The sequence below is a fragment of the Pezoporus occidentalis genome, unplaced genomic scaffold (genome assembly GCF_034315485.1).
Source record: "Pezoporus occidentalis ecotype Australia unplaced genomic scaffold, CSIRO_AGI_Poc_V1 ctg238, whole genome shotgun sequence".
NCBI lineage: Eukaryota > Metazoa > Chordata > Aves > Psittaciformes > Psittacidae > Pezoporus > Pezoporus occidentalis.
Window position 1 is genome coordinate 713,017 of NW_026914264.1, and position 26,927 is coordinate 739,943.

The window sequence follows — 26,927 nt, forward strand, 5'->3', positions numbered from 1 at the left end:
CCCGGAACTGCACACTGAGGTCAGGATTTGGGACTGGTCGTCAGCACAGCTGAATTCACTATTGAACCACTATCACAATTTGTAAGTCTACTGTTGTGACACTAGAAAATGATATTTGGATGTAAGGTGTTTGATTCCCAGGAAAAACACCAGCATAACAGTGAACTGCTGCCAATCCCACATCAGGCCAGCTTGGCTCTTTACAGAGGAAGGCGTGTGGTTCTGTGAACAGAAGTGCATGCATTGTAAGAAAATAAATGCCTCTAACTTGCTCTTTCCAGAACCTTTCCCTTTCCCTGTTCACCTTTAAAACAAAATACTTGCTATACCCACATATGGCAAGACATGTGCAAATCATGCTGTCAGCGCAATATAATCACTTTTTGGACAGTCTGTGTGCAAAACTACATTCACAGCAGTAGTAGCTCCTGCTCAGTGCACAGGGGCTTGCGCCTGGAGCATGGCCTATTGATACATTGCCAGCCATTCATGTGTACATTCACTGCAAAATGTGTGCTTCTCAATTCAGAAAGATGGCAAAACAGCACTAAAATAAAATCCTTAAATGGTAGTCTAACAGTAAATTCTATGGGGATTTCCATCCCATTTTCTTTCTTCTCTTCCTTCCAAATGTGGGGTTCATCCTTTTCTCTAGGGATGCTCTAAACACAACATCTGGGATGCACTAAACACAACATCTAGTGAGCAAAATACAACCATGAGGAAAGCAGATAGGAACTACGGTAAATTGCAAATATAATTAAAATTGTTCATATTGCGACATGTGAAGAGAATGTGGTTCTCCTCATGTACTGTGCCAAGGACCTCTCAGTTAACCATGAAACCTGCATCACAAAATGCTGCATCTCTCTCGCTTTCACCCTCGATCAAGACATACTGGCAACCATGCTGCAGTTAGTCACCCACAATCTTGTAATTGTTACCACCAAACACAGCTACTTCATTTGATAAAATGTACTGAAAAAAGGGCTGCAGGAAGGGATGATGGCACAGGCAACAGCTAACTCAAAGCAATGTCTGAGAGGGCCCTCATCACATAACAGCACTTTATATTACCATTACTAGTCTCAGTGGGATCTGTGCACATAGACAAAGCCTGTTACAATTGCCAAGTGTGATGCTCAAGTTTACTGGGTTCTTTACTGACTGGGATTGCCTACACCTTTTGCCTCCCAGTAAGTGCTGATCAGGGAATGCCACACACCTGTATAATCTATTTAGGTGGACCACAGTTGCTGTGAAGTTGTAAGTGGAGTTTAGGGTTTCTGGGCTGGGGTTGTATGAAGTTGTTGGAGGATGTGGAACAATGCTCTTGAGTTAGTCCCCTTTCTGGTAAATTAATACATTCTTGAGATTTGTCCTAGCATGGAGTTGTGAAACTCCTCAGAAGAATGAATACTGAAAATAGCGTTCTAGTTCTGTTTGTTTAGTAGCTTTGAGCTAGGTTGGGCTGGTGGCCTGTCTGGCCAGCCCAAGTCAAGCAGGGCCTATCAAAGCTCAGTTCACACAGATGGTTAGTTTAGTTCTGGAAATGATTTTGCTTCTATGATTCTTTTGTGCTAACTGGCTGAACTAGGAATGGACTGAACCCATGTTTCCATGTGTTTTTATTTTTCTATCAGTCATTTCAAAGTACTACTGGCAGCTGCATTCCTCATTTTTGGTTGGGTTTTTTTCTGTAACTCAGAACTTCATACACACACATTGTTGCTGAGACAGTAAACAGGAAATGCAAGTAAAGGAGGGGCTGTTTAATTAAAATGGACTAATTCGCTAATTTTGTTTTAGAGAATGAAATGCTCACTGTCAATAGATCGGTATTTTTCACATTGAATTTGCTGAATGTTACAGCATGTGAAAGTGAGTATGTGATGGTGAAAAACTGTGGCTATCTGTATGTTAGTATTATTACAGGTTTCTCTCATTCAAGAGCTGTGTTTTTCTATTTGAGTGGGAGCTGTGCCCCCTTATATTGTGATAAGAGTAAACTTTAAACCTGGCATAGGTTACAGGAGAAAGTTAATCTAAGCAGAGCCCTTGTTTTCAGCGTTTACACTTTTGTGCCCTTAATCATACTCAGGATTTTTAAGTCAAAAGCACCCCTTAGGCTCTAGACAGGCCAGCTTCTCCATGAAGCAACCAATGTTTAAACTCCCTGAAGTGAACTACTTATTTCCAAAGTGAAATCTTGCATTCTTTTGGATAGTATCCCAAGGTCCATCTCATTATGATCTGAACTTAATGAAAAAGAAAAGTATGAAAAAAAAAAAACAAAACAAAAATCCCAAAACACAAAACCCATGGGATCCATGTGCAAAATTAAATTCCATGCTGTATATATGGACTGGTCTCACATCATGTGTCTCATGTGAAAGCAACCCCTACCTTTTCCCATTTTTTTCCCCCAGTGCTGATCTGTGCAGAAAGCAATGAGGCAACAAACCACCTCACACTAGACAGAAGACAAATCAAACCAAGATAACTTGCAATGAAACGTGTGCTTTCATAGGAAACACCATGTCAGTGATTCTCTCCAGCAAAGTTACAGCAAGGGAACTACAGCAGTTAATAGCTACCTCTGCTGCCAAACATCTGTGTTCTTAACTACAACTTGCTGCCAAGTCCAGCCTACTTCCTGATGCTGCTCAGCAGTGCCTTGCACAAAGAGCAAGGGGGGAGGGGATGGGGAGAAGGTTGCTGTCCTGTCCCCTAGCTAAATGAAAAGAAAGAATCCCTGAGACATATGGTCTCGAGTAAAATAACCATCAGAGAGAAGCTGGGTGCAGTGTCAGGTTAGTGGGAATATTATAATTATGCAATGTCTGAGCAGTACTTCATTTGTAGTCACTGAGTAAAACAAATGTAGATGACAAAACTGTGGGTCATCAAAGATGTGTATTTTAAAAGCATGAGAACCTTTACCCCCAAATTACCAAAAACAACTTGAAGCCCATTACTTATCAAGTAACGTAAATAGGAATCCAGACAGTTACTTTCCTTAACAGAAGTTGTTTAGGCTATTTATCATTCTTTTCTTTCTTTCTTTCCTTTCTTTCCTTTTTTTTCCTTTCTTTTCTTTCTCTCTCTCTCTTTCTTTCTTTCATACATTTTTTTTCTTTTTTTTTTTTTTTTTTACTAGTAAGGAAAATCCATCTTGAAGAAACTTATCACTAAGGTAACACTAAATTTCATTTGGAGCTGCGAGTGCTTCTTTTTAAGCAACTTTTGGAGCATCCCTTATGTAACAGAACTGATAGCCATGCAGGGATACCTGACAAGTCAAATCCAAATCCCCAAGTATATGCATGCTCACACAAACTCAAACCATGTCAGTTATGTTGCTGGCTTATCAAGCTCTCTGTTCTCCAGGAGAACATTATATAGTTTGTAGTATGTCAGAGAATGTCAAATTAAGGGCTGCACAGCAGTGAAGGATAGAGCAGAAAGCATTCTATTCCAGGCCATTGATTCCTTTTAACAACTACATGCAGTAATTCCCAAAACTACCTACTCAGTCTCAATCACACGGAAAACATAGCACAGCGTTCGTTCTAAGCCTTGCACCCAGTACAGCTTGAGTATCAGACCGTCCAAGGGGATTAAAGAAGATGACTGATTTAAACAGAGTAATTCATTTAATGGTAACTTGTTGCATTTCTCCTCCCCCAGCCTCCTTAAATGTTTAACGGTTTGCTTCCTGGATTCCCAGTGCACAAACTGAGCATATTTTCTTCCTACAGGAAATGATCCAATTAAGCTGATGCATAATTGATAATGAACTGTTTAAACCCATTTTGGTCTTGAAAAATCTTAAGAGCGTGCAGTCAGCTGGCTGACCCTCTTCCTCAATCTGCAGCCGAGGGACACTGTTTAAGAAAAAAGGGGGAAGCAGATGCTGCACACTCTCAGCAAGGTAGTCTAGGGAGGTAGTCACCTCTCATTAGTTGAGCTAGCTCAGGGCAGACCTGTTGACAACTTCAAAATAACACAGTTCCCAGTTACAACTCATTAACCAAGTTGCTTGCAACTTGGCCACTGACACACAAGCAGTTTAGAAGAGGCTCACGAAACGCTCCTGGTTAGACATACTGCACATTTGCCAGAATGTCTAACCTTGGAGCACTAACTTGCCATTGTTAAGCTTCCCTCCCATCTCTATGAACTCTGCTGACCTGTCTTGCTGCTTACAGCAGGTAACAGCTGGAGATGTTGACTGACTCCTGAGTTTAATAATTCACTATTATCGCTCTAGTGCAAAAGCTAGGGTGAAGTGCTGCTGCTTCTGAAAAAGTGCTGACAGCTTACCCGATGCAGCAGGCACCAGACCGACAGCAAGGCTGGAACACACTTTTGTAAAGTCCTGCAGTAAGTTTTACAAACCTTGAGGCTAAAATTCTTCTTCACTTGAGAGAAGACAGCTCTTGTCTACCTGAACATAACTGACTACTACTCAGTAGGTTCTGTTCTTTTCCCCCTCCTCTGGCACCAGCTCACTGTCCAACACAGGTCAATTCCCTCTCCTTGCTGAGCTTTATTAGACTGTAATACATGCAGGTACAGGTCTGCTTTTCACCCAGTCTCATCAACAAGCTGTGTGGCCCCTCTGTCTGCTAGGCACTGGGGTATAAATGTCATGCACCACATTTGAGATGAGAAGTGACCAGTCAGGTATTGAGAGCTGCTGTGTGTGTCACTGCCCCCACACATTTTACATGACCCTGATGATCTGGTTGTCATCCACATAACTTAAAGGTAGGAATGCACTGTCATGCATGGTGCCTGATACAGGAACCATCTAACTGACACAGAAACCCCGTGGATATTCAGTAGATACCCTTCACTGTTGCACAAATCAATCTGAATGTGAGAAGGATTTCCTGACTGTTCTTTACAACCGGAGCAGATTTCCCTCTATCAACATGAGTTTTACTAGAAAGAATTCTTATAATTAGGCAGTAAGATTTTTACAGCACTACCTGCTTACACTGCTTTACCAGAAGTCTGCCACTGGCTATGCTATGAATGTATTTTCTTTAAAGAACCCTGGATGCATTTATCATAGAATGGTTTGGGTTGGCAAGGACCTTAAGATCATCCAGCTCCAACCCCCTGCCATGGGCAGGGACACCTCACACTAAACCATGTCACCCAAGGCTCTGTCCATCCTGGCCTTGAACACTGCCAGGGATGGAGCATTTACTTCTTTGGGCAACCTACGTCAGTGCCTCATCACACTCACAGTAAAGAACTTCCTTAGCTCTAACTTCAACTTCTGCTGTTTCATTTTAAACCCATCACCCCTTGTCCTATGCTACAGTCCCTGATGAAGAGTCCCTCTCCAGCATCCTTCTAGGCCTCCTTCAGATACTGGGAGGCTGCTCTGAGGTCTCCACGCAGCTTCTCTTCTCCAGGCTGAATGGCCCAAATTTTCTCAGCCTCTCTTTATGCTCAAGGCTCTGTCCAACCTGGCTTTGAACACTGGCAGGGATGGAGCATTCACCATTTCTTTGGGCAACCTATGCCAGTGCCTCACCACTCTCACAAAAGTTAACTTCCTCCTTGTATCTAACCTGAACTTCCCCTATTTCAATTTAAAACCCTTTAATTCTTTGTTTAACTTTGCTGCTTCTAAGTACACTCATTTGATAGTTCTAAGTAGCTGCACTTCAGCATTGGAGCTGACATCCTGCAAACACTGTGGTGTCTTTTCCCCAGGTCAGAGAAAGTGGATACTTGAGTAAGTACTGAGACATCTCATCATGGGGGGTAAGGTATCACACAGCCATGAGTGCTACCCAGTTCAGTGCAGGCATTGTCAGAGAAAAGCTCTGCCTGAGGGAGGAACTACTGATGTGTTATTACTGTGTTCCTTCCTGCCATCATGTCTTCCCTTGCAGTTACCCTGTCACTCTTCCTCCAGTTGTTGCGACCACTGCTGCTGCAGTGAGATCTGCAGCACTGAAGGCAGCAACCCAGTTAGAGCTGCAGGGGGGCTATCTGCACACCATCAGTAGCTTGTTCTATGGCATCTTGCCTCTCCATACCTACGCTAAAGGTTTGAGACTAAGATTCTCTGATAGTTGCAATCTTATCTACAAATCTGCAACTTCTCTTGGCCAAACTTACAACTTTATGCTAAGGGTTAGGGTTTTTCCCTGAGGGGCTCCCCCATCTTGGAAACAATTTACCTTCAGTTTAAAATGCTCTAGGTGATGTAACTGCTCAGCTTGCACATCTTTATCAGTGTTGGGGGGGGGGGGGGGGGGGTGGTGTTTGTCCAGTATGTTTAAATAGAATGAACAATTCAAAACTGAGCACCTGCAAACTGAATAAGCAAAGGGAGCTTAGCAATACTATTTCTAATCCTTCTCAGGTAGGATTCTTCTTAAAGATATAACACTTCTAGACTGAACTTTTTAAAACTGACTACATACTCTCTCAAGTTCTGCATCTATTCAGTTCCTGTAATCTTATCTGATAGATTTTTGTGGGGTTTCTTAAGTACAAAATGTATTTTAACTTCCTGTATTAAGCTCTGCCAACTCACTTCAGCATGTAAATGTTTTTAAGTCTACTTAGAACTGTCACACTCTAATAATATTATTAGATACAAATGAGTTCCATTAGTGTAACTTTTAAAGGTGCAAGTCTTGTCCAATTCTGCCTGCAGAGACAACCAGGCACTCACAAATCGGTAGGTCTTACATTTGCTGAAGCAAAAGGGAAGTGGGGATCCTTCACTGCTTTTGTGTCTCAGAATGTGGCACATAAAAGCAATTCAGATTTGCTGAGCTGTGCAAACCACATGCACAGGAATGTGCCACAGAAGAGGGTGAAACAGGAGAAAACTGCAGAAAAAAATGGAAACAAAACACCATACTGATTTGCAGTGAAGTGTTACAGGAACTTTACAGAAACTTCAGCCTTAGGAAAGGTACATGTCTTAAGACTCCATGTGTTTGATTCAAGCAGTAGCAGCACCTTGGCTCCCAGTCCTTAATTTAACTGCTGCTTCTTGTTATTCTCCCAGTCACTATTTCACAGGTGATGAAACAGTTCAAATGAGCAGTGTTCGGAATACCAACATTTCTTGCTTCTATGAAGACAAACACCTTCTGCTCCCCTCACCAGGGAGTCCTATGCTGGTTTCTGAGTTATAGGAAAGAGTTACCCAACGCCTGAGCTATTACCCAATTCTCTCAAGGCTGTTGGCTCTAGTCTCTAGTTGCCTTGCAGAAACTGACCCCTTAGGGAAACAGTGAGTCTGACTGAGCTATTTAATAAGCACAAAGTCTTCAGTTTCTCCTGGTGACAGCACTGGTTTAGGACTGTATCTGGCAAGATGCAAGAGAGGTTCTCTTGATTTAGCTTGCTTACAGCTCAGCATCCTTGTATTGAGAGATGTGCAGCCTCACCAACAATCCCCCAGAGCCAGGTAGGAAGGTGCTATTTTGGTTATGACAGATGGACTCGGAACTAACAATGTAAACAACAAATTCCCAAATGGTTCTTTAGCAAATGGGTTTAAAAATAAAAATAAAAAAAAAAGTTAACATAAACCTTATATAGGAAAGGAAGGGTAAAAAGAATGGGTTTCATTTCTTTATATAGCCCTAAACTGCCACACTGTGATAAAAACTATGCATTCCAGAACCCTTACAGTTCACAATGCTATGGGTTGCTCATGAGGCCATACTGCCCATAATTATCAGCCAAACTACATCAGTAAACTCTTCTTCATGGCATAATAACTTGCCTTCAGCATTTTTCTTCCAAGCTCTAGACTTCTACTTAGATTTATTTACCCTGACACTGCTGTTTAGTTACTACTTCATAAAGTTAGGTATTAGTAATGCCAGAAGAGCTCGAAACTTCACAAAGCAGTCATCTCTTTACAGAAATCTGCAGTCTTGAATCATGTGTTGATGTTACTCAACAGAAACACAACACAGCATGGTGGTGCTTAAATCCTTACTTGCTTCACTGGGATTTTATCTGAACTAAGAAGGTGGTCAAAACACAATGTAAGCTTTTCAACATCTGAGCTAGGTTTTCTCTAATTGCTAATCTCAGCTGTCCTGAGTGTTAATCCCCTGCCACAATTAAATATGTTTTGTTTAATATAAATCAGAATAATTGCTTAGACTTTAAACACTGCAGAAGCAGGTACTAACAGATACTCTATGGTTATGCTTACCACTCTTTTTTTCCATCAACAAAGTAACTGATCAGCTCTTCTGGAATTTGCTACAAGTATTAACTACACAGCAGCCAGAAGATTTCCTATCTGAGTTTAGTAGAGACAAACTTAAGTAAATGCTTACAGCAGCTCCTCCAGTCATTCCTGCTGAAAAGTTATGGGTTGTAGTTTTGCTAGAGGGTTTTAACTGTTGGGTTGCTTCCATTTCTGTAAATGGTGTATTTTTTTCTGAACAAGAAATGTTCAACAAATGTTCATGGAGGGTTTCACAACTGCGCCTTAGACACCACACTTTGAGCAATACTTCTGCATGTTTGTGATGTATTTCATTTTCATCTCTTTTGAAATTAGCTTTCCCTTTTATGATGAAGTGTCTCTTTAAACCTGTATTCTCTAGCTAACCTATAAACTGAAATGGATTTATAATTGTGAATAAAAAGGAAAAACTAGTATTTCATGTTCAGTTAAACCTGCTTATAAATTTTATAGTGAAATGAGAATGAACTGTCACAATTGCTAAGAACCCCTTCAAAAAGAATTGACTTACAAGTACAGCATACCAAAACCTCATGTTGGTGATACAGCCAGCACACATAAAACACACAGACACAAAAAAAAAAAACCACCATCAAGCAAAATAACTTCATCTATAGATACTTCTATCCACATTCTGTGGTAAAACAGGGACATTGTCAGGGTATCATTTTCTCAGTACTTCAAACAAATACATTTAATATGCTTACCAGAAAAGAGTAAAAGGATTGCTCCAAATGCTTTGACAGCTAAATGAAACTCTATTTAGATTCAGTGCTTTTCAGAAAGCTGTAAACAGTATTCAAGCCTCTAAAAGCTCTTGGGAGCTATTCAGTCACTAGCACTAACTGGTTTTGTTTGATCCTTTATCCCCACAAACGAGACTGATGCATGTAAGACTGAATTCAGTTGATATGTTTCCTATCAGAAAGGCCTTCTCATGCTCCTTTATCAGAAATAGTATTTTCCACTGCTTTCCCCTCCCACCCCCAAGACAGCCACAACATCTTTTTATGGACAGAAATCTGCAGTAAGCCAAGTGCTGAATATGTGTTACAGCTGTATTCTATTAAATAAAACCCTGAACAATTCAGGAGTTCAGTCACAGTTTAAAGGAACAGACAATAGAAATACACAGAGAATAGTGTATTTGAAGTATGCTTTTTCATTACAGTCCATGTCAGCACTAAGCTGTTATATAATGCTGCCATTATGTGTCTTTTCTTGCTGTACAGCTAGAATATCCACAAATCTTGGAGTTTTACACTTGGAATTTTCAAAAGAGCCAGAAGCTGGATTGAGGCTTGGGCAAACACCATCTGGCAAATCTTACCAGAAAAGCTTCCCTCACTCTCTCCACAAAAAGGTGAAGATGCTTGAAAGCTCTTGGGAGGTCTAAAAGAGTCAGAGTGGAACTGCTACTAGCCAAATGCTGCCCTAGAATACCTTGGATGAGAAGAGTGGCTAACAAGACAACCCACAGGTTATGCTAATATTCTGCATGTTTGAATTAAGACTCTTCAAGCTGAGCTCTTCAGAAACCTTAAGCGATTATACTCCTGCTGCTTCTTCTTGGAGCAATCAGAATGGAGAACCCTGACACCTTGGAAAGGTCCAATATGCAGGTCAGTGACCCCCATTGGAAGGGAAACTCTGAACACAAATGTCTTTAGCCCTTTATCTAGTTCTGTCTTGACACACACATTTTGAAATGCAGTCTCCATGGAAACATAACATAATCAATCAAGGTTAAACATTCAGCTCTTATAAATAAATCTATCACTAGTGGCTTCAATGTTGCTTCACACTAGCAGAGTAACTTCTAAGTCTTTAAATTGGCACAGAAAGAGATTTTTAAAGACAGTACCACATGGGATGCACCGTCTTTTCAAGAAAATAAATGTCACTGCGTGAAAAGGTTGATTATATTCCTTTAGAATGTGCAAGGAGGATTCTAAAATTACATTTATTTCAAGCAACAAGAAGGAAAATAAGCTGTTTCACTATGACATTAACTTCCACAAAAAAAACACACTATTCAAGGGAAGTGATCAATTCATGACTGTATAATATCCTGTATGTGAGTAATATCCTTTATTAAAAGAAAAAAAAGAAATGAATTATAGTGGGATCTCTCTCAGAAAAAGGATTTAATTATTGCTTTTGACTTGACTTTTGACAATAAGTTTTATTCCATCATGTTGCCTACACACAGCAGCAGGAGCACTGTTAACCTTGCATAAAACACGCATCTTTAGTTTAAGATGAGGCAAATAAATTGCCTCCCCACAACTAAAGGTGTCTTCTTGACACCTATCTAAAATACTATCAAGCCACTGATCCTAACCAAAATGTTCCTTTTGTTTTGATCCCTTTTTGCAAATCAGGGTAACCAGTTTAATGGTCATGGGAGTTTCTCATGGCAAGTTGTAAAAAGGGAACTGAAAGTCCTACTGCATACTGGGAAAACAAGTGGTTAAAGTCAAGACTGAAGGATGTATTTAAAATGCTCCTCTGTATATGAAGATTTGGGCAATTCCTGAAGTGCTCTCATCCCTAACGATTTTAACCTGTTGCTCTCAACTCTCCTAACAGGCTTGATATTTTTCAGACTAAACCTGTACCAGTCATTCCCCAATGCATCCCCCTCAAACTCACCACACTTGTATGGAGCCCCAAACTCCTTGCAAGGTCTGAGCATGAGTAAGTGCAGGGGTGGCAGGCAATGTTAATTTACAGAACTGCATGTCTAAGATAAGGAGGAGAGAACTTAACATATTTCAATTATTTTTTATGAACCAGTTCTGCTTGAAAAAGTAAGTGGAATAGGAGAGTAGGCTGTAATCTTGAGGAAGTGGTAAGCTTGTTGCCTGATACTCACAGAATTGATTATCCCTTTGAGTGCCTGGAATCCTCCAGTGACAGGGAAGACTTGCTCTTTTGTGTCAGCAATCTTTTCAAGCTTTTGAGAGAAAACATGTTCAAACACGTGAATCATTTGGCAAATAAAATTTGTCCCACTGCTTTTCATCCTTAAAATGTAAATGTCTAAAACCAACTCTCATCCACTCTGCAAAGAGAAAGAAAATTTTGAGCTCCCTCACAGCTGACTTTTCTAAATGGGAGAACTTACTACAACCTACTGCAGCTAACAAAACCACCACACTAAGGAAACCTTTTAGAGCTGTACCTTGGCAGTGATTTTGTAACTTTCCAGAATTACCTTCCCTGTTTGCTCCATCTTCCATTAAAAAGCCTTTCTACGTAGCTTCTACAGTAAAGTCTTTTGGACACTTCTCCATTCAAGTCACTTTCACAAGAGTAGCTATAGCCTTCATTAGGACATAGCAACTCTGGAAGAGCTTTCAATCAATGAAGGACATGGATCCTTCTTCCTTTTTCTCATCCTTGTTGTTATACATACTGCTTGCAGCTTGTCTATAGCTACTCTGTTCATGCCACTTGTAGCTTAATCTACTTGCCATCTTAATGAAAGGGGTTCTGCCAGCATCCTTTCCTGCTGGCAGCTACTAGTTAGCAAGGGTATTTCCGACAGGTCTTCTCAGCAATGAAAACAACACCCACACATTCTATTTATGTCTAGGTACACATCCGAGTGTCTGCTTCCTGAGCCAGAGAAGACATTATACTGCCTAATGCAAGTAAAATTGCTTGATTTTGATGTATACAACCTTGTGACAAGGTACTGCCTAGTAATCTACATTAGTAATGCTCTTACCTGTTCTTGTATGAAATCAAGGACGCCAACACAGTAAACTCTAGCTCCCAGCTCTCTGGATTTCTTTGCCTGTCCCAAAATAAAACAGAGGAATAAGCAATTTTTCATTCAAGAGGCAACACCCACCCAAACTCTTCAGAATATAACATACATTTTCACCTAGTGCTCACCTCTTTCTCTGCATGCAAGGGAATCAGACCATCTAGCTTGCCATCTGTCAGTGCAATGATGATACTAGAAAACCTTGAGGCTCCTTGCTTTGCAATTTGCATGTTGGCCTGAAAACAAAAATATTTATCCAGCTGAAAATTACACCGAAGCTTTTAACCAAGATTCATCTTCTACATGAGTGCAGCATCTGAAACCACACTCAGCCCCATCTTCAAACCCATCTTGTGACAATCTTCTGCCCCTCTTTAACTCACTACTAACAAGGAAATCATGAACCCATTTCCAAAGTGCCAGGGTCACCAACTGATCAACACCTGGAAACACTTGATTTTTTCAGGACAGATGCTCTCTGAGTTGTGAAGATCACCTCTCTTTAGACCCACCATAAGGTTTCCTGTGCTACTCCCCAGATTTCAAATGCCAGGCATTAGCTTCCAGGACATAAAAAGAATGGCTTAAAACTAAGTTTGTTTTTTTTTTTTTACATGGCAACAACTTGTGTTTGTCTGGTTTTTCAGCCCCTATATCACAGGTACAAATTTGGCTTCATAGGCCAAAGGAAGAAACTAATTTTTTATCAGTAATACTTAGATCGTCACCTTCAGGGCCTGAGTGGTTCAGCAAAATCACAAAGCATCCTTTAACTGTACATTCTCAATAAAATACAAGCAGTTGGGAACTCCATAATTAATATAGTCTAAAAGTAAGACTATTTGTCTTGAAAACGCTTATCTGTGCAGTCAACTCTCCATAAGTATATGTTCTAGAAGGCTCTTTAAGGCTCACAGCCCTACAAAGCTGTCTGTGACTATTTACCATGTAATTGGTATGCTGCGTTAGCTGTTAAATTCACGACAAAGAACTGCTCTCTCCTGTGAAGGATCAAGTCAAAGAAATTCCATATGGCCATTTTCTATGATGGATAATCTTCTGCATGGGATTTGCATAGTATCTGAGTAATCTTGGGACCACATAGGAAACCAAAAAGATTTGAGTGTAACAGACTGAGGCATACAATCAACCCATTTATGCTACAGGTTATAGCTGCTGTTGTCCAAAGGATAAGAACATGGGATATTCTGATTGCAAGAAGATGAGTAAAACCTACCTGTTTTAAACCTTCATGTATGTATGTGTCACCTGCTGGTTTTACCTCCTCCAAATCCTTAAGACCTTTCTTGATTCTCTCCCTGAAAACAAAAAGGTAGGAGATTGCTAGCATGATCTGAAGTGGGGAAAGAGGTTAAGTTTATTGATGCGAAAATTAGCCTTTGTCATAGAGGAGATGCGAAATTCAATTCTGCAAATATAGCATTTAGCTGAGATACCATGTGGAGGCAGATTTTGTATTCACAATGGAAGCAGCACTGTGGTAACAGATATTTTAGACCTAACTAACACAATATGCCTCAGTGAGTCAAAGAGCTAGAATCAAGTAAAATTGATTCAGACAGAGTAGGTATTGCCAAGAAGTGGCAAAGCCTTAGCATTAAATAACCCAGTGGAAATGCTGTTGTAGTAAGTCTACTTTGCTCAATTAAACCAACTTCACTTCCAATCATGCTGCAATTAAAAAAGAAATCCCCTAAAACAGCAGTTCTGTTTCTAGAGAAATCTTCTGGGTCAATATGCAGGTATTTAATGGAGTAGCACAGAATTGCAGTAATTACAGTCTAACAAAATAAGTATCAACAGGCAGACGCAGCGTTTGCAAGACCCCTCTTGTATCTAAGGAAGGGACCAGGATTACGAACAGTCTGGGGGGGGGTGGGGGGGTGGTCAACATTTTTGGCTGTTTCTGTGTGACCTCTGACAAGACGTCACACTTACACAGGTCACTTATATTTAAGGATAAGGTTGTGGCGTGACCTCTCACAGGCCTTTAAAAAATCCATCTTGGACTGCAAGCCGCTCACCGAACTATGATGTTAAGACTGGAGAAGCTGGAAGGAAGCACAAAAGGAATTCTTTCAAGTGAAATCAGCATAAGCAGGGAGAGAAAGGCAGAGAGACTTTACTGAAGAATCAAATCTGCAAGTTCTCATGCAAGCAAATTTCCAGTGAAGCCCACGGCAAGTTGTGCTAGTAAAGGATAAGTAAAAACAAAGTAGGGACAAAAAATGGGCCAGAATATATAGAACACTGTAACAAACATAGGCGACAAAGAGTAAACCAGCAGGGTTGAGGAAAAGGAGGGGAAAATACATTGTAGGATGCGTGAAAGCTTTCCTTAGGGCATACAAAATGAGAAAGAATGCATATGCCTCTCGGCCTGAATGCCACCCACTAGTCATTTGTTCCACTGATAGGCTTCCTCTATGTTTAGAAGCTCTGTTTCAAAGTATGACCCGTAGCTGGAATGAGCTCCCAATCACAGGATCAACCGATACAACAGGGGAGGGGAAGAGAGAAATATGGTGTTGAATATATGGAAGGGAAGAAGTTATGTAAGATAATACAATCTGCTTGATCCAAATATTTTACATTCAGCATCTATAGAAACAACTTGAAACTGATCATGTATGAACACAGATTATAAATCACATACTTAGTGCTTGCCAGAAATGAGTGGCAGCACATCACAGGCGTTAAGTGTTCTGCTGCCAAGAAACAAGCAGCAACTGAAGTCCCAGTTTTCTGAAACAGATTTCATTTTGCAAAAATAGCTTTTGTACAATCAGTTCAGTTTTATTTATCTAAAATGTCTTGCAACCTGGTCACAGAGAAATCTCTGGTGTTTCCAAGCCTCTGCCTACAAGGGGTTCCAGGAAAATCTTTGGCAGCATTAAGATTTTTTAGCTGCGTTTAATCAGTCACTACCTCTTTCCCTTGGGGCTGGATAAGCCCAGCCAGATGCGACCAAGCTCCAAGCTGGTCAAGTACGAGCAAGTCCTGGTCTGGATGTCACAACGCCAGTGTGGGTGTGTGACTTAGGGCCCCAGCAAAAAAGCCCTACCAGACAGCAAGAGAGGCTGGTTCAATCACGCTGAAGCTCACGCCCAGCCAATTTGGAAGGTGGGCACATGAGGTCGTGTCTGCCTAAATCATTCTGATAATGGGATTCTTTAATCAACCAGCTATAGCATTTTGAAGCCCCTGTTCCTGCTCTTCAGTACTCTCAAAAGTCTCCTTTTCCTGTTTCTGTAATAATTTTTTGTAGCCACAAAAATCCACAGACAAGGTCTGTTTTTCACTTGAAATAACAGAGCCATGACCTCAGTCTGGGTGTCTGGATGCAATACAGTTTAGTAACAGTGATACAGGCTGAAGGACCACTGGCTTCATGGTTTAAGTCAAACAAAGGAAGGAGGTGGAAAAAGCAAAACAAAATCAGCAACTCACAGCCTGTCTGTGTTTGGGCTGAAGGAGTACAAATTTAATACCTCTTCCCTACTCAGCATATGTGCTGCATCACATCTTCGCTTTTCAGAAAAGGCGCATCTAATTTTTAATAGCTACCCTGTTTGTTCTCTCTTTTATGGAGCTTTCTAGCTACTTCAGATATTTCTTCCAGCAGCAGCCAGCCAAACACAATGACAGCTACAAGCTCTCTGTCATTTTGCTTCTATGGTTTCTTTTTGGCTAGATCATAAGCAGGGGCTGCAGGAGTAATCCCGGCCTGGCTGAGGTCAGGAGGGGTTCTGGTGGCAGGTCTAGCAGCACCCACTGCTCTCACCTGTCTGGGGAACTCTGCTGTGCTCTACCTTGCTGCACCACAGCTGCAGAGGCTGTTTGCTGTCAGGGAGGCTGTGCCAACCCTGCTCAGGCCAAAGTCTGTAATGAGCTTGTCTTATATCTTCAGTGCCTCCTCAAGGCAGGGCACTGTGGAACTAAACTTAGAGTTGTAAACAGACCATTTAGTAAAGACACATAACAAAGCAGCCCAGCTCTGCAAACGACTGAAGAATTCGATTTAACACCAATTAAACTGTTGCAATTAAACATGCTCCTTACCTGAGCATGCTCCACAATTCAGATTTGCTTTCAGGTCTAAATGTAACCATTTTCCTTTCCAAGTTTGAATTAACACCAAGGAAACTATTCAACAGTTTGCAGGAGAGGTTTCTCCGCATAAATTCGGTCACACCAGGCTGCAAGCAACTCAACAGGTACTGTTTTCATTATTGTTTAGTCTTATCTTTCGCTTCAAGTAAGTTTAATTGACACAATCACAATCCCTTGTCAGCAGCCAAGCGGTCAAACTACTGATGTTGTTAAGGCATTGCCTTGTCTCCTTGTGTAGAAAGGGCCACAGCCAGCACTTGCTGGCAGTGGAAGATAGGCAATAAATACTTCTTTCTACTACAGCAGGATGTAGATCCCACTCCATTTAAGAGGACTGCAGATAAGGTACACAGCACAAGCCACCTTAGTTTCTCAGTGACATGATACTGTCTTTGAGAGTAAGAACACTTAACAAAAACGGACAATCATTTGCCTTAAAGGAAATATATGCAGCTTCAGTGTGTACAAAGAAAGTCTTATACTTGCTAGAAAGCAAAGCATGCTGGAGGACTGATTCTTAAAAAAAAAAAAATTGTGCTTGTACATTAGTGCTGCAGAGGTTAGAACCAGCTCCAGTTGTTGCATAGGCCTTGAGTCATGCTGATTTAGCTGGGTAAAGGTTTAGCTTTGTATGGAACACTGAGTCTCCACCAGTATCTATGCAGCTTTAAGTAGTGGTGTTCTTAGCTCTTCTGGATGAGGAACAGTGTCTTGTATTTCTTTTCCATGTTGCATTCTACCTATTGAAGTGCTGGAATCTTGACTCATTTTTCATTGTGCTGGGAGTATAAGTGCTACCAGGGAAACTGTGATTCCCATGAGCACATATTTATTGTCAGGAATGCGGCTGTGTGCCTGTGAGGCAATACACTTCATCTCTAACAAAGGCAAACAAAACAAGTACTAGGGTTTTGCTGCTAAGTATCACAACAGGAAAACACACAAAGTTGTTAGTGAAATAAATCAGGAGGGGGTGTTCTTTATCAGAAAGAGGGATGCTTACTTCCCTGACCAACAGAGCTGTTGTACTGGTGAAAGTAAACTCTGCACACTGGCATCCTCAAATGCAGAATTTGGAGGAGGCTCCTGCTTTCTGCATCTCTCAAACACTACACAGGGCTCAGTACCATTATAATAAATATTCTGCTTCAAACTTTAGGCCTCCTGCATGGGCTCCAGACGGAAAACACATTAAGTGGTTGACTCTGCTGTACTTCATACGCTCAGCAGAACATGCGCTCTGCAGATGGCTCTGTTTTGGCAAGTTTCTTGAACCAAAGCGTAGGGTTAGCTCATGTGACTGAGGCTCAAATACGTGTCTTGCTAGATCGCATGTGTCTGTACAACAGAGGAATAGTCATCTCTAACCAGACTACAGACAAGCACAGCAAGATACTCAAGTGTCCTATTTTTCCACCCTCATTAATACAATCTTTCTTTAGCTCCAACAGGAGTTTCACTGAAGCAAAGTCAGCAAGGCTGCTCCTGGCCGGGGATGTCAGTGAAACACTGCAGAAATGGATTTACAGACACCTGGAATTCTGCTGGCCAGCATACAGCTGGCCAGAAAAGAACACAGACCTCATTGTGCCATCTGGATGACATTTGTAAGAGTATCCACTTTTCCCAACAACTTGCTTTTCAGAACTAGTAGCAAAACTGAGCCCCAAATATGAATGCTCTGATCTTTGTTTAGCACTTAGTTTACAGCTTACAGCTGAACTTGACAGGGGAAACATGTACCTCTAAAATAGAATATAACCATTGTGAGAAGTGCTGTCCATCTGGATGTTGGTTTTTTTTTTTCTATGTATTTATTATAGCATTGTGTGTACTGTGGTTAGCAGTGTCTTCTGTTTCCAGAGTTATTCACATAGCACTGCTCACAGTCACAACATATTTGGTAATCTGGGTGCTTCGGCTCTATGGTGCGAGCTTCTTTATGTCCACAGCTTTATTGCGCAGTAAAAACCAGCAAGAGCTTTGTGGAAACAATCAGAAGCCTAAGGCTTTCAAAACAAGAGATCCCTACTTTGAACTAACTGCTGGGAATGAATTGTGGTTTCCTGCCTTCTGCAAATTAGCAAGTAGTCAAGGGGAAAAACATCCCTGCAAGTCCAAAATGCACATAAAAACCCCTAAGCCATAATATCCCATAATCACACATACACACACCCATCCCCAAAACTGCACTGTACTTCACATCCTTGTCTTCTGTTTGGAACAATGGGAGTTAGACATTCTAACTAATTTTCCTGTTAAGTTCTTTAATATTTAGAAGGACAGCTGTTCCTACCATACCCATTCTTACCTACACATGTATGGTCACAATTGCTAATGTTTCGTTCTTTATTCTCCTTATAATTCCTCCTTAACAGTAAGGGCAGTAATTTCCTTTCCCTACCACACTCACAAAAGCATTGGCAAACTTTGTATTAAAGAAAAGTCCCACAAAGGAACTCACTAGAGCTGAAGAAGGTTCTCCCTATGCTTTAAAAAAGGCTTCCGAGAAAAACATTTTCCTTTCAATAGCTTCAAGTGTGCCACAGACACGCAATGAAAAAAGCGCTTGTGTTTCTGTGACCGGGCTCCAGAGTTCTGCCCATGCATTTCAAGCAGTCTCTGTCCTGTCTGTGCTTACTCTTCGGTCCTGACAGGGAGTAGGCCTCTGACATGGATTACAGGCCTAACGAAATGGAGAGAAAGGATCTCATTGACTTCAGCAGTCCTCAGAACAGGCTTAGTGTCCTCTCCTGATCTCTCTCAAGCCATTAAGAAAAATGGCTTATGATCTTGTCAGTATCCAAGCCCACATGGGGGGAAGTGAACACTTGGCTTTTCCTAAATCAGACCACTTTTTTAAATGTTAAAACAGGAAGGGCTTAGAATTGGAGTTTTAGACATCCTATTTCACTTCTGTAGCCTGAGGCATTTGTCTGTTCCCAAAGACGGGTCTCTTCAGTAAGTCATGTACTAGCTATTATGTATCATTCGTTAAAAACTAAATACCTACCTCATATGAGACTTTGGGAAACATTAATTTACCATTGCGTGCTTTACCTAGACACAAAAAAATGCTGAATACCTACATAGAGATGGGGCTTTACGAAAGTAAAAGCAAGAATAATTTCTCCTGCTGTGCCAAGGAAGATGGGGAGTCATACAGAGATGAAAGCACTACTTGCAGTTGTTCTGCAAATCAGTGGCAGAGCTCATATGAAGAGTTTATTTCCTGTCATTCTTCTCTTTCCTTTATTACTAGGCTATCCATTGCTTTGTTCACAAAATTAAATCCAGCTCTGAACAAAGGCTTCACGGCTGGCCACCAGTTAAAGGTATCAGTTATTGTTCAGTATCTTCTACTGTCTCTCTGATTTCATAAGAGTTCTTGGGGGGGGAGGAGAGAGAGGGAGAATTAAAAAAGCAGTGTACTGACCTGTCTCCAGTTAATGGCATAATGACGTGTGCCTGGGTGGAAAACACGATAAATGATAATCTCATCTTGGGGCTTTTAAAAAAGGCAAAGAGAAAAAAAAGATAAATACATTTTAGGAAAACGAAAAGAAATGTACAGATGCGTAGCATTTCATTCACTTATTCATGCTTCATTAGTATTATCTTTATCCTCCAACTTCTAAAGAACATACTTTTGAACTGTAAACCCAAAGGGAGAGAGGAATTAAAGGATTTCTGCCCTCTATCCCTCACCCAGATGCTTTGAGAATGAAGTAGCAGAGTTGTTATTCCTTTCTGCCTGACTTCAGTTGTGACATTTGAACCTCTTCCTTAAAAGTATCAGGGGAAAAGTCACTATAAAAAGCAAAACAGCATGAAATGATTTTATTAAGGAGTTCAACCTTTTTTTGAAGAAGCCCACCTGTCTCTTCCAATGAGATGACAAGGAGTCGTATCCAACTATCAATGGAAAATGCCTAAGAACTGATACTCTAGAAGCCCAAGACAGTAAGTGTCCTAAGGTAAGATATAACAACATCTCTACTACCCACTTTTAATTTTTATTCATGACAATTCCAATATATTATGACTTATGTCAATGATGCAACTTAAAAGTATTGACATCATGGAAATACTAGTACTGGGCAGGTCTGCACAGGACTGCACATGTGTTGGATTTAAGATCCAGCCTTGCAGTCTATCTGCTAAAGCTCTGAATAGAAACCTCTGAGATGTTCTAAATTAAATGATAATGTAAATTGATAATGGTATCTTAGTTGCTGCAAGCCATTGCTAAACAAAACCCAGTCTCTGGCAATTACATCACTGCCTAGTCCACGTAACATAAGACTTCCCTACCTCTCTCTTATGCAACTCTCCCTGTGTAATAACCTCAAAGTTACCATTTAGCTAATCTATCTTTAGCAGCAACCAATAAACAGTCCTCTTCAGAAGACACCCAATTTCTGTCCCCTTCTCCAAGCACTCAGACACTGTGAGGATGGAGGAGAATCCTATGAACACACCCATTAGACCCAAGAGCGCTGCCAATGACAGGCCTTTCAGAACCCAGGTGATGGGCATGCAGTGCTATTGCTGCAACCATGTTACAGACAAGTTGACCTGCAGAGCAGATGCACTGCCATGCATTAATTCTTTAGGTGAGGACTCAAGGCAACTGCTACCAGTTGGTTCTTGGCCGCCTTCTCGCAACTCCTCTTTTCAGTTTAAGAAAGGGCAAGGTCAAACAATACCACACCCAATTCCAGAAGCATACTAAGGCCTGAAGGCAGGACAAAGCCTCTTCAGCCTCCAGCAGCACTCCAGCCCCATGAGGGAAACACTGGGGGAGATGAACAGTTCAGGCTCCCACAAGAGCCCAGGAGCCATTGTGCTGTGAAGGGGTTGTGCCCATAAGGTTGAGAGCTCAGCATCCCGCTGCAAAGCGAGATGCTGGTAGGTTGGACTGTCTGGCTCTCTGATACTCCTCTGGTGTGACAGGTCAGCTAAGTTAACTTGCCAACTCAATAGCTTTATTTCAGGTAATGCCCGCAGAACACCACACAACAACTGGGGCAAAAGAGAGCATCAACTGGCTATAAAAGATGATGAACTTAAAGATTTACACTTAACAAGCTCCACCCTTTCTGTAGGGACTCAGGCATCCTCATGCTCTTTTTTATTATTATTATGATAGAACTTACAAAATACTTTTCAAAACTTTGAGTCACCCACTTAGTTTACAGAAGATTTGCTTTTTATAAGATGAATGTAAGCAATATTTAATTATGCAAGCCTAATTGTATCTCTTTGTTAGCAAGCCAAGATAATAACTGCCGACTGCACTTCATTTTCCTTAGAAAACCTACCACAGAGTCTGTCTTTGGGAGGATTCCTTTGTTTTATCTGGGTATTTTGGGGGGAGGAGGGAGTGTTTAAAGCAAAATGCTGCATCACAGTACTCGTCAGCTGTTTTTACAGAGTGCAGTTGGCCAGTATTCACAACAGCAAGACAACACTGCTACTGGGTTACAAAGTTGGTTACATATACATACAACAAATATTTGGTTAACATGGCATAAACATCCTGTACTTGGAGCTTGAATGATACTCACTTTTGACCAGTACCATATATTTACCTATATAAAAATGCATGGAAAAAGTTTTAAAAAAATCAACACAATACATCTGAGAGTAATGTTAGAGATTAAGTATTTAAAGATGCCCATTTACCACCTTTATACTGAGCTCCAAACATGAGAAAATGAAGTTCCCATTATTTTGAGCAACATGGGTGCTAGAAGCCAAAATCTTAGGATGTTTGTGAGAGACTACAAAACCATAGGGGCTTTCCCAACATATGCCTGCACTACAGATGTCACAAGTAACAAAACGCACCTCACAAATCTTTCTGTCAGCTGATTTACGAAATCAAATATTTCATGCCAGTTCTGTGCTACACTCCCAGACCTGAAGAGAAAACAAAAAGCACGTTAGTAATGCCTTGTTCAAGGTAACCAGGCAAGGACGCGTGACGATTTCAGTGAGAGATTACACCATAAGGGGCTGTTTGCTTTTCTAATTATTTCTAGTTACCACAAACCCCAGTTCCCAAGTACGTGAGCACCACACTAGCGTATTTCTGTCGCGGTTTGTCTTGCAAAACGTGTACATTAAGAACTGAAAGCCTCAGGAGCCGCGTGAGGCCCGTCAGCACCGCTTCTGTGGCCAGCCGGGGTCCCCGCGCTGCTGGGGATCCGCTATGCGCGAACTTCACCACAAGAACACGGCAACACAACAGCTGCGGAGGGGGAAGGGTGGCAGATGCGGCCTGACTCAAAAATCAGACATCCCCCCGCGTACTTTCGGACAAAAAACATAACCTACTTGCTGCGAGCTTCACCATCTCCTTGGGCGTCGGGTGGAGTTACCTCAGACACACAGAGACACACACAGACACAGACACACAGACACACACACACAGACACACAGACACACACACACAAACACACAGACACACACACCACCGACAACACAAACTTTCTGAGTGACTCAGCCGCCCGGTTCCCCGTTAGTTATCCCGTGGCGGCCGTTAGCCCGTTTTTACGGCCGGCACGGGGCATGCCCCCCCTCCCTCTCCCCACAGATCCCGCGCTTTCCCCCTCAGCGTCGCGCGGCGCGAACAAAAGCGATGGCGGCGGCGACCGCGACCCCAACCCCATCCCCGCGAGCACCCCGTACTTGTCCAGCACGAAGTACATGTCGAACGCGCCCTGGCACGACGGACCCTCCGGGGCTGGGGAAGCAGCGGCGGGCACCGACGGCATCAGCAGCACCGGCAGCAGCAGCAACGGCGAGAGGCGCCCCCGGGGCGCGGGCCCCGCCATGGAATCTCGGGAACGCGGCGGCCGTCGCTGCCGTCCTGCCGCTGAGCGGGCGCGGGCCGTGCTAAAGCGACAGCCCCTCACCCTCCGCCGCGATTTCCGCGGCGCGGCCCTCTCCGACCGTCAGCGGCGGCGCTTGGGGCGGGGGCCGGGCCCGGGCGGGCTCGGACCGCCTCCCGCGTCCCTCACCCGCCTCAGCGGCGTGGTGGCGGCCACCCGCGATTTGGGCAATGGCGGCCCTGCAGCCCTCTCGCCGAAGGTACCTCCCCGGCAGGCGGCGGCCGCGCCTGACCCGGATTCACGGCGCCAGCCCTCCGCCCGGGCGCGGGGCTGCGGCGGGGTCCCGGTAGCCGGTGTCAATGCGGGGCAGCGGGGTGAGGCCCACGCGTGGGGCAGTCAGCGGGGGAGCAGGTTGGCAGAATTGATGGGGACATTGTGGGAGTATGTCGTTCCACCGTAACAAAACCGGTGGCTTTATGAGCTTTTCGTTCTCTGGGGGAGCAGGCAGCTTCAGCCCTACCCCCCTCTAAACACCTTCTCACCAGCATCCGATTCTCAACTTGCCTGCTCAGCCAGTCACTCACCCCTCCAAAGAGATGCAACCAGCAACCTCATGGTATCATAGAATGGCTTGGGTTGGAAGGGACCTTAAAGCTTAAAGCAGTTCCAACCCCCTGCCACAGGCAGGGACACCTTCCACTAGACCAGGTTGCCATAAGCCCCATCCAGCTTTGCCTTGAGCACTGTCAGGGGTGGAATCCTTTATTTTTAATTTCTTATTAATCGTAGAATCATAGCATGGTTTTCATTGGAAGACCTTAAGATCATGTAGTTCCAAACCCCTGCCATGGGCAGGGACAATCTTGAGTGTTCTTTGCCAGAGATGCTGCATATAAAACAGATTTCTGAACCAGCAGACAGCTGAAGGCTGTTGCAACCCCTACTACACCCATATACATTGGCCATGTCCTTGGTGTCAGAAACTGGCTACAATAGCTCTAAACTGGTGCTCTGGGACAGTGCACGTGGTAACCACCGATTTACAGCAGGCTTTGCAAAACTAAATACAGAGCAGACATTTGGTTTGAGGCATAGGCTGGATTCTTCACAGCGAACATGAGGCACTGTGGAAAGCATTGCTTTGTGCTGCAAGAATATCATCCTTCAGAGTTTTCCATCTGTGGTTTCAGGTTTTAACATGCTTAATAATCTTAAAATATTATCTGAAGGCTAAAAAGATGCGTGAATTTTCTTAGAAGGAAAATGCCAGTCATGTGGTATGCTTCATACACCAAAATTATCCCCTAAGTTATTAATAAATGTCTAGCCTGTATGTCTTTGTTTCCTTTCTGGAGTTCTCTTCACAAGCACAATGTGACAAGCAGTTAAGAGGACTTGAGATGAAATCAGTTATTCTGGTTTTCCCCATTTGTGTACTCAGTGCTTTGTTTTAACAGCAGCTTTGATTTACAGGGGGCTGTGCTGACCACTGCAATGCACAGGAGCTCCGTATCCAGCTGTCGAGCACCAGAGACTTCAGGAGACTTCAGATGAGGACCAGACTCAGGATTCTTGAATTGCCAGAGAGAGACTCTTCATTAGGGACTATAGTGATAGGAACAGCAGGTGTTGGGTGTAAACTGAAACAGGGGAAGTTCAGGTTAGATATAAAAAGGTAGTTCTTCCTTGTGAGGGTAGTGAGACACTGGAACAGGTAGCCCAAACAAGTGGTAAATGCTCCATCCCTGGCAGTGTTCAAGGCCAACGTAGACAGAGCCTTGGGCTACATGGTCTAGTGTGAGGCATTCCTACCCATGTCAGGGGGTTGGACCTGGATGATCTTAAGGTCCTTTCCAACCCAAACTATTCTGAAATTCTATGATTCTCTCTTTTAATGTGTTAAGTGACATTTTACTAGTCAGGTAACACGCTAGAGCTCTCAGAAATCTGTCTCCCATCATAACATCAATTACAGAAGCAATGAGTCAATAAAGCTCCCCAGCTGGGGAAAGACAAAACGCAGTCCAGAGGTGCCCTGTGCCTTGTGACAAATACCCGTGTTTCCTTCATAATCTGACAGCTCTGGCTTGTGGTGGAAGTGATCAGAGGTTGAGCCATTTACCAAGACAAAAATCCCTCAGAAATTACTGATTTCCCCCATCACCTGCCCAATAAATGATTCATGAGGCGGTGTGTGTTTGTGACTGGCAGAAAGCTGTCATGGCCTCATGGCTTTTACTAAATTAATGTTTTATGGGGCTGTATAGGGGATATTACCTAGAACCGTACTGTTTGTTCCCAAGATGCTTTTTCTTTTACTCTCATAGTAACTACCTCATTACTTAGGTTGACCATCTAATTTAAATTTCCCTTTCAACAGTGGCTTTTCCGTTGTCAGCTTTTAATTTGCTGATAATCCTCACACTGCAGGGCATCCTGCTGGTGTTACGCAGAGGTATGGGTGCCTCGTACACCATAGCCGCTAAACCCCAATGCTGTGTCTCACACAGGTAAGTCCTTCATACCCAGAGGTGCATCTTTGATTCAGGAGGGGTTACTAAACAACAGTCTAAAGGAGAAACACGTAATTTGTATTTCTCTCTGACAAGAACTGATGTGGCTATGGGAAAAGCACAGCTTACTGCAGGCTTCCATACGGGGATCTCTGTTTCACTATGGATATAAAGTCTGGCATACTGTTCAGGGAAGTCAAGAGAGCTTGAGCATTGTTTATAGGTGAGAAAAATACACAGGATAGGGGAGGCTGATATTTGTTATCCTTGTTGAGCCTCCACCTTTCAGTCAACATCTTTCTTGTTCATGCATGATAAGATATAAGAAGAATCTTACATCAGTCAGGCCAGTGGTGAGCTGGCAAAACTGGTATCTTTAACACCCATCTTCTTGTCACTTCAAACAGATAGGTCTCCAGGATGAATTGCTGGTTGGAATAACAGGACTTCATGCAGAATTAAGGTCCTTTCCAACCCTAACCATTGTATGATTCTATGATTATCAAGGATTTTCTTGTTAAATTAGGTCACAGTGCAGCCCCACCACTGTGAGAGCAAATTACCTCTGTTTTCCCTGCTGCAGACTTTCGAACAGCCTCAGTCTTTACACAAGTACTCTTTCTTACAGATGGAATGACTTGAGGATTGCAGATCGCTGTCGGCAGTCCCCGTGTCATAGATTAAATCCCAAACAAATTTAATGTTAAATATATACTGGTGGTGCAATATTTCTTTTCCCCTTTCTGTATCATTTCATTTTGCTCTCAGTGCAAATAAAACAGTCAGATGAGGTGTCTCTGTCAGGAAGTTAGAATGGGAACACTGAAAAGAGCTTTACAAAATGAACTGTGTGAAATAAATACGCAAAATTATATTCGGTTAGAATTCAGTCTAAATCTGTACCATGTCTGCATATCTTAGTCTACCAGTGACTGAAAGTTTCAGCTACACAAACACAACAGAATTGGGTTTTAACCAACGCAAGAACCTAACAAGGATTGTGCAGCTCTCGCAGGCCATGTAGATGAATCAGACACATCACCTGCTCCAAAAAGTATTGTAAGCCTCTGCCCTCTGCAAGACAAACTAGAAAAGCTGCAATCAAAGGTGGCTTGCTGGAGATTTTTCATTTCATCGCATTTCCTACTGTCTTTCGATGATTTCCTGCAGGCACAGTGCTCTGACCTGACACATCCATGCCAGAGTGTCTTCCCTGCATCAATCCAATTCAAAGCCAAGCCCCAGGATGATGCAAGTTGGAAATTTCACAAAAGTCTGGGGACCAAAAGCTAGCAAGGCTGAAGGGTGTGTGGTGTTTTACAGTCCCTGTGGATGCACAAAATATGGAAGATTAAGGACCGAGCAGCCGGTGCTTTGCCAAAGACCCCACGAAAGCGAAGGCTGAT

At 42.5% G+C, this 26,927-nt stretch overlaps 1 protein-coding gene across 2 annotated transcripts in view; it reads right to left on the bottom strand.

Annotated features, from left to right (window-relative positions):
- Positions 1–23,195, bottom strand: part of ANTXR2 (ANTXR cell adhesion molecule 2) — a 108,811-nt gene extending 85,616 nt beyond the window's left edge. Inside the window, exons 1-7 of one of the 2 annotated variants that reach the window (XM_062622026.1) lie at positions 22,866–23,195; positions 22,023–22,094; positions 19,606–19,677; positions 13,273–13,354; positions 12,164–12,271; positions 11,994–12,062; positions 11,136–11,216 (exon numbers count right to left, since the gene is read on the bottom strand). In XM_062622026.1, coding sequence (XP_062478010.1) covers positions 11,136–11,216; positions 11,994–12,062; positions 12,164–12,271; positions 13,273–13,354; positions 19,606–19,677; positions 22,023–22,094; positions 22,866–23,011 — 630 coding nt within the window. In that variant the 5' untranslated portion in view covers positions 23,012–23,195. Of the gene's footprint in view, positions 1–11,135; positions 11,217–11,993; positions 12,063–12,163; positions 12,272–13,272; positions 13,355–19,605; positions 19,678–22,022; positions 22,095–22,296; positions 22,551–22,865 lie in introns of those variants that run through there. The other variant, XM_062622027.1, reaches the window with a different exon arrangement.
- Positions 23,196–26,927: the final 3,732 nt, after the last annotated feature.